This window comes from Columba livia, chromosome 10 (genome assembly GCF_036013475.1).
Source record: "Columba livia isolate bColLiv1 breed racing homer chromosome 10, bColLiv1.pat.W.v2, whole genome shotgun sequence".
NCBI classification, from domain to species: Eukaryota; Metazoa; Chordata; class Aves; order Columbiformes; family Columbidae; genus Columba; species Columba livia.
In genome coordinates, this window is record NC_088611.1 from 22219491 (window position 1) to 22227230 (window position 7740).

Below are 7740 nucleotides of genomic sequence, written 5' to 3' on the forward strand. Positions count from 1 at the left end.
ATAAGTTTCTTTTTTCTTTGATGGTTGTTTGCTCCTTAATGTGCTTTAAATGCATAATAAAAATATAATGAAAAACATACATTTATTCTATGTGGCAGCTACTGCATATTCCATGAAAAAGTAATCTTATAAAGTTTAATTTTACAGTGTTTCTTAAACTTATTTCTACTTATTTGCTATATCCAGACGGTATCTGCAGCAGAATTTAATACTTAACGTAATACTTTTCTCCACCAACATTAATGCCAGATTTTCTTTTACAGCCATTGTCTTGTCCCTCCCGTATCCTGGGAGAAGAAAAGCCGATGGATTCAGGGGTTCCAGAGACTCTCATTAAAATGTAAACTCCAAATATCTGCCTCATTTTTCCTGTGACTGCTTCAGGACTGTTGTGGGACTTTTCCTGTCTGGGCATTTGTCTTCCATAACACTTTAATATTCTCGAGAAAACCCTGAACGGAGCTGAACTCGCTGTCACTGGCGATACCGGTGCAGCCGTTCCGCATTCCGGGAATGTAAATGCAAGCACAGATGAATTAAAGACCACTTACTTTTCCAATGGCATTTGTCAGGAGAAACACCAGCACATAAAAGCTCTCGACAGGAAACCCCGTGCAAATCTTTAGCATAAGACACTCCAGGAAAACCTCTTGGGACAGTCTCCCTTGTTTCCCCTTGTAGCAGGATTTACTACACACACAATCATACTTGCAGTCCACAGTCAAAAAATCTACTCTTTTGAACGTAATCTTATATTACACACATTTGATTTTAAATGCCCACCATTCATTTAAAGGCGGAAAACCTGCTGTGAAATTCTTCACGATGTCAATTCAAATAACAGCTCCCATGGAGAGCGGGTGCAGGACCTGCCCCTGCTCCAGCCCCGGGTGCTGGGTTGGGCTCACAAGCTGCTCCAGGTGCAGGACCGGCTCCTGCTCCAGCCCCGGGTGCTGGGTTGGGCTCACAAGCTGCTCCGGGTGCAGGACCTGCCCCTGTTCCAGCCCCGGGTGCTGGGTTGGGCTCACAAGCTGCTCCATCGCTCCACCTACCCTCCACCTTCACTGATTTTATCAAGTTAATCCTTTTCACTAGGGCTGTGTAGAAAACCACTCACCTGCGGTGCTAGAAATTCTGGGCCCCTATTTAATAAGGATGCAATCCCCACAAAAAGTGGAAAAAAATTCACTTCTGATTTCCAACAAAAGCCAAGATTGCCACAATAATCTTACACAAATTCTCATGCACAGGCTCACAGTATTTTGTAATACATCAGCTCCTTGCACCAGCAGAACTAACCGGGGTTTCAGCTGAGGATCCAGTATTAGAAGAAGGTCCCTGGTGGAGCCGGCGCTGTCCGAGCTCACAACACGGTGCGGCGGCAGTACTGACCCTGCCAGGGCCCATTCGCTGCCCAAAATCCTACAGGAGCAGCAGATAACGCAGGAAAGCGCATCCGAAGTGAAAGATGTCACCCAAAAGCAGTTGAACCCTTGTGGCTGTACCTCAGCGGCAGAAGCCAGATACAACACACACAACTGGTTTTGTTTCCATACAGGTGGTGTAAACATCCTCAGTAACATCAGCACCAACTTGGGATTCTGAGGTTTAAACCAAAACATCCTCAATAACATAAGCACCAACTTCCAGACGCCGAGGTTTAAACCAAAACTTAAAGTTAACCCTTTCAGTCCTCATGGGTATAAGTTGGAAAGGGTGGTAGGTAAAAAACCCACAAAGAGCAGCATGAACAGAACAAGCTGATGCACTCAGGTGTTCTGTGACAGAGGGAACTCTTTCCCAACAAAGCTGCCCGTTTTCAGGACCACCAGCCTAACTCTGGCCTTGCTAGAGCTGAAGGGTCAGAAAACGTTCTCTAACAGGCTCCTTCTGAAATTATGCTCTGGATCCCTCCCTCCAGATCCGCAGAGATCTCACCTGCACTCGCTGTCACTATAAAAATGCCACTCTGGAATACACTCAGGCAGGATGCTTTACTTTTTATGCCAGATGGCAAAACTCAATATGCTTTGAAATGGTTTAAATTGGGAAAAATATTCATCTCTCTGGCCGTCACACAGTTCATTTTCTTGAGAGTGTGTGCAGATAAAGCAGCGGCAGCAGCTCTAAACAGAGGCACCTGTTCAAAGACAAGCTTGTCTGGGGGTGCCGACGATGCTGGGGATGCGTTCACTGCAGCTTAAATAGCAACTCCTTAGAGCAGGTCAGATCTTCTCTCATTTCAAGTATGAATAAAAAGAATAAAGATGGTCCAGGACCCCCCTGGAAACCGCACACCACAGGACTAACCCCGGGGCTTAAAGCTGAACACGAGCTTGAGCCTCTGCATGAGGCATGATTTCAATTCACCTTCCTGCACTTGTTTGGGTACGGGTTGCTTGGGAAACTTACAGTGCTTCTACCATGTATCTTTGCTGCATCTTTACCCTCAAACAGAAAACAAAAGAGCCATTTGCTCACCCGAGCAATACTGACATGTCAGATTTGCTCAAACAACAGGGATCAAAAGCACGCAAAGCTCGAGAGACCTGCTAGGACATGGAGGAATATCATAAAAACCAAGGTGACAGCAGGTTTTAATTATGCGAGAGGAGCAGGTATGTTCTGTAAGGTCTCTGCAATTTGAGACTATAATCAAAATGTCATCAGCCTGCCTCTTGTATTTTCATCTCTTAGGAAAATGACTAAAACTGGTATAACATTTTCAGATTAATTTTGATGCTACCATCAGAAAGCCTGACATTTGGCTAATGTCAGACATCACCTACATTGTCATTTGATTTCCCACTTTCCCCTTGGGTGTCACTTCACTAATGACCTAGAGATAGTAATGAAATGCAATGAACAGATTAAGGACAGAACTTTTGAAAATGAAGCAATATATGCTTTGACATTACCAGGCCACTTGTGGAAATATTCCAAAATGTATGTTATTTGCCAAGCCACAGACATAGGTATTTAAAAAGGGTAAGCATTCTCATCATCTATTCAATTAAATGATGCTAATTTGCTCCAAGTACTGAAGCATTTGCATCAGAACACAAGGTATTTGTAAGGAACAAAGTCTGCAGTTGTACAGCTCTATCACTCTCCAAGGCAGGAGATGCAGACTTTGCCCTCCCTTTCACACCAACCAGCGTGCAAACCACAACTTTCTGTGCTCTCACCCCACACACTCCCGGCACACTACTCAGCCCACTTCCTGCCTTTGAATCGCTTGGAAGTTTGACACTAAATAACATGCCAAAAACTACGTAAAAAATTTTCTCTGTCTCCTTCCATGAAAAATCTCGTGACGCCAACAACACGTCATGATACACAAGGAAAGAATAACTCCCGCCTTCTTAGCAAAAACGCCGTAGAAAGGTAAGCGTAAGGAATTATTTAAGCACCTTCTTCCCACTGCCCGCAGCGAAGCTCTGGGATCAGTCACAGTTCCGCTGGCAGCAGCCCCGGCGGGGACCGTGGAAGCTCCGCACTCTGCACGGACACACTTCCACAGTTTTCCAAGAGGCAAGAGCCCCACGGCCACACGCTGCAATATTAGATACTGCATTATAAGCAAGAGCCATGTGATATTTCCACTCAAAATTGAACCACTCCTAACTACTCTATATTAGTATTTTTTAAATTTACCAAGCTTCTTCACATCAGTAAAGAAGATTATTGCACTATAATTTTAAAACAAAATGTGGCCATCACATAACAATAGGATCTTAAGTATTTTCCAATTACTTCTCCCTGGGGCCTCTCAAGCACTGGGAATGAGAGCTCTGAGATCTATGACTTTTTCTCCACTTCTTGATTTTTGGGTTGTGTTTTGAGGCTCATCCACAGGCCAGGACGGCGGCAGGAGCAGCTCTGCTGCTTGCCAAGGCCTCCGCTGAAATCCCACAGGCACCTGCCCTCGTCCTCTTGCTAGGTGAGAGCAGCGATTACACTTCCAAGTCACCGACTCCCTCGTACAGAATCTGAAGCGTTGAGAAATTCCGCTTTTCCTCCGAAAGGCGTGTTCCAAGAAACCCCAAGCTGCCCCAAGTTTCAAATGCAGCCCAAATAAAGCTCAAGCACAGCCCTACAGTTGCCAAAGTAGGAAGAAATAGTTTAAATGGAAACAAAACCCACAAAGCACTCTGCTTTGGGCGATACGAGTTGTTTACTCTGCACAATGTAGTTGTTTGGAAAAGGTGTGCAGCTGGGATGAAACATGTAAAATACTCCTCGATGCCTGCCGTGCTCAAGCTTGGCAGTCACTGGAGTTGTGCAGCGATGGCTGGTGCAGCATTGACCAGGTACCACCTAGAAAACCAGAGATGCCGTGTTCCTCGAGCACACAGTTCTTAGACCAAACTGACCAGAAGAACATGAGCAGATTTGTGCTCTACTTCTTTTTCCTTACTGGATAACAAGTATTAATTTCAAACTTAATCTTAAAACCTTGAGCTGGGTTGAGGAGAGTGACAGCGCACATGCTGCTGTTAGCAAGTCACAACATTCCCTACCATGCCATGCACCTGCAGCCCTCCACACCCAGCCCTGACGGTGGCACTAACGAGACAAACTATCATCATTGCCTCAAACAAGCCAAACCCAAAACCTCTAGAGATGCTTCCTATGGAACTCTACTGGGTATTGCTGTGAAAAGCAGGAGCGGTTACCGTGAGATGTGCAGAAGGCTACGGTGAAATCACTTCTGTTCCAACCCACATATCTGAGCTCTCGCATGTTCTCAATTCCTTGTTCTTTTAGATAATAAATATTGACTGGATGAAGCTCCTCAGGATGTACAGGACCAAATGCGCTACAGAGAAATGAACCAGACTTTGGCACCACTGGTGGAACTGCCAGCCCCGGAAAACTACATTTCGCTTCTCATTTGTGTCTGTAGAGTAGGAAGATCTTTGGAATACTGGAGAGCTCCAGTGACCCAAAGCTATCGGCCTCCACGCACACATCGCTCTCCTACCCGTTGCTACCTTCCTGGTGAGAAAAAAAGGAGAACTGTTTCAAAAAGCATCCCAGAAATACTTGAGCAGACAGCTGAAGGCCAGGGCTGCGGAAGTACAGGAAGCAGCACTCGCAAACCTCTTTGAAACACATTTTTCTCTATTAACTGTATCTGATTAGCAGGTTTTTTCCAAGCAGATCAAGTTTCCCCATAAAAGCGTAAGTCATTCCGTAGATCTGACAGCAAAAACAGCCGCCCTGCGAAGCAGCGGGACCGGGAGCCAACAAAGCAGCAACACGGGCCTCGTCATTCCCTGAAATACCTTCTGCCTTTTGACACCCCGATCAGTCCCACCTCCAAAAGAAAGAAGAAAAACACCAATAACTCCACGCAGGACTTGGTCGCTGAGCTTTCATGGGGGTGTGAGGAACCGGCACGGTGGCACAGGAGACCCAGCCACCATTTCACTACTTGCTGTCCCCAGGGAAAAACTCCTCATGTTTTTATAGCGGACAAACAATTTGAGGGATTTGCATACAGAGTTTACAAACAGAAACGTGCTTATATTTACTTTCTTAGTAGCATAAAACAATGATCTGCAGTGCAACAGATGGGGAAACTGACACAAGAGGAATGAGGTGGGTTTTTTACCACCACCCTGTAAGGGTATGAGGAGCTGCACCGTGCAGCAGCTGCTCCAGAGCAGGGAAACCCACCCACACCGCACCATCACCCTAATGGTCAGACTGGGAACCCCCCCACACCATTGCCCTAACTCATGAGACTGGGAACCCCCCTGCACCGCACCATCACCCTAACTGGTCAGACTGGGGACCCCCCTGCACGCACCATTGCCCTAACTGGTCAGATTGGGGACCCCCCTGCACCACACCATCGCCCTAACTGGTCAGACTGGGGACCCCCCTGCACCGCACCATCGCCCTAACTGGTCAGACTGGGGACCCCCCTGCACCATCACCCTGACTGGTCAGACTGGGACACAGAAACCCCAACAGGAACAACGTTTTCCAAGGCTTTCGCTGCAGAGCTGCAGCGGCTCCCCGCACTGCCCCCTCAACGGGCCCTCTCAGGCGGACCGGGGCAGCGCCACTCCCGCCACCCAGCGACACGTACCGGCGGTGCGGACCGGCCGCTCCTCCGCGCTGTCCCCTCCGGCCGCGGGGCGTCGATTCCCACGGTCCTGCCGGGCCGGGCTGCGTCCCCTCCGGCCCGGCGGTCGGGGCTGGGCTGGGCCGGGCTGCGTCCCCTCCGGCCCGGCGGTCGGGGCTGGGCTGGGCCGGGCTGCGTCCCCTCCGGCCCGGCGGTCGGGGCTGGGCTGGGCCGGGCTGCGTCCCCTCCGGCCCGGCGGTCGGGCTCGGGACCTGGGCGGTCACTGCGCTCCCGGAGCACGCGGCGGCCGTTGAGCGCGAGCGGCGCGCGCCTCCACCAACGGAAACCCCCGGGCGGGTCAGCCCGGCCCCCTGGAACCAGCTGGAAACATCTAGAACCATCTCCCCGGGCGTTACCCACACAGCTGGGGCGAAACAGCCTCCCCTGGCCGTTACCCACGCACCTGGGGCTCAGCTCAGCCCGGCCCGGGGCCTCGAACGCAGCCCCCCGCGGAGGGCTAGGCCGGTGGCTGTTGGGGTGTGAGCGGATGGGGTGAACAAAAGGCACAAAATTACCTCATTTTCAGGGTGAGGTCCTGCCCACCGCTGGTTTGTCAGGGTAACACACACCGCCTGAAACCGTTAGTTAAAGTACCGCACATAACACCGCGGCTCTGCAGAGAACAGCGGCATGGGCAAGTGTCCAAAATGAGTTCAGTATTTTCAGCAAAGTGACCCGAACCAGAACAGGCACGTTTGGCTACGTCACAGCATAGCTCTGGTTTCAGCTTTTCTGACACACACCCAGCTTTTTCCTGAATGAAAGATGTTGAACTGTTGCACAAGCCCGTTTTACCTCCAAACAGTACATAAAAGTGGTTTTGGTTCTGTAGAAACGTGAAGCAATGGCAGACGAGTAAAACCCCTCTTGTATCACGGGGTGGGTTCTGTAAAATCACCACTGGTGGCTGGACTTGCAGACCTGCCCGCGCACCTGGAGCGCTTGGGGAGCGGCAGCTGCAACGGTTCAGGGGTCGTTGAGGGCTGTGAGCTGCAGGGAAATAATAGAAATAAAAAGATAACCCCTTCTTGTTGAAAATACTGAACATTTTAAAAGAAAAAGAGCTGCAAAAACTCTGCTTTCCTAGTGGACAATGCTTAATTCATTTGCTCTTCCTCTGCACAGAGCAACTTGAAGCTGGATTATCCAGGAATACAGTTGGACTTGATGATCTTAAGGGTCGTTTCCAACCTAAATTATTCTATGAATACAATAAATAATCTTTTTTTTTTTTTCTCTTAATCTTCTAGTGTGATAACAGCCATGGCGTGAGGCGTCTTTGTTGTGCTGTGAGGCACAGGAATTCGGTACCCATGGGACGACTGGAGTCTCTGGGTTTTGGATCATCGGTTCTGCCTCGGCGGCTGCTTCCAGCAGAGGCCGGTACCTCAGACATTGCTGGCGACAGTAGCGCGTCCAAGACGAGGAGGAGGGCGGCAATCTGGGGAGCTGGGCCTGAAATCTCCCACGTTCTGGAGAGTTTGCCTGCCACACTCCTCTCTGCACGGGGTGATTTGTCATCCTGAACTCTAGTGAGCTCATTAAGCCTCAGGTAAATGCAGATCTCAGTATAGCTGTGTTATAAAATGGTCTTGCAGGCT

At 49.2% G+C, this 7740-nt stretch overlaps 1 protein-coding gene across 17 annotated transcripts in view; it reads right to left on the minus strand.

The window, feature by feature from the left end:
* Positions 1–6847, minus strand: part of LOC110363633 (uncharacterized) — a 111153-nt gene extending 104306 nt beyond the window's left edge. For 15 of the 17 annotated variants that reach the window (XM_065075818.1, XM_065075815.1, XM_065075824.1 and 12 more), the window contains exon 1: positions 6104–6847. In XM_065075818.1, the coding sequence (XP_064931890.1) occupies positions 6104–6480 (377 nt within the window). In that variant the 5' untranslated portion in view covers positions 6481–6847. Of the gene's footprint in view, positions 1–551; positions 964–6103 lie in introns of those variants that run through there. The other 2 variants (XR_010475193.1, XR_010475194.1) reach the window with 2 other exon arrangements.
* Between the last annotated feature and the right edge of the window lie 893 nt (positions 6848–7740).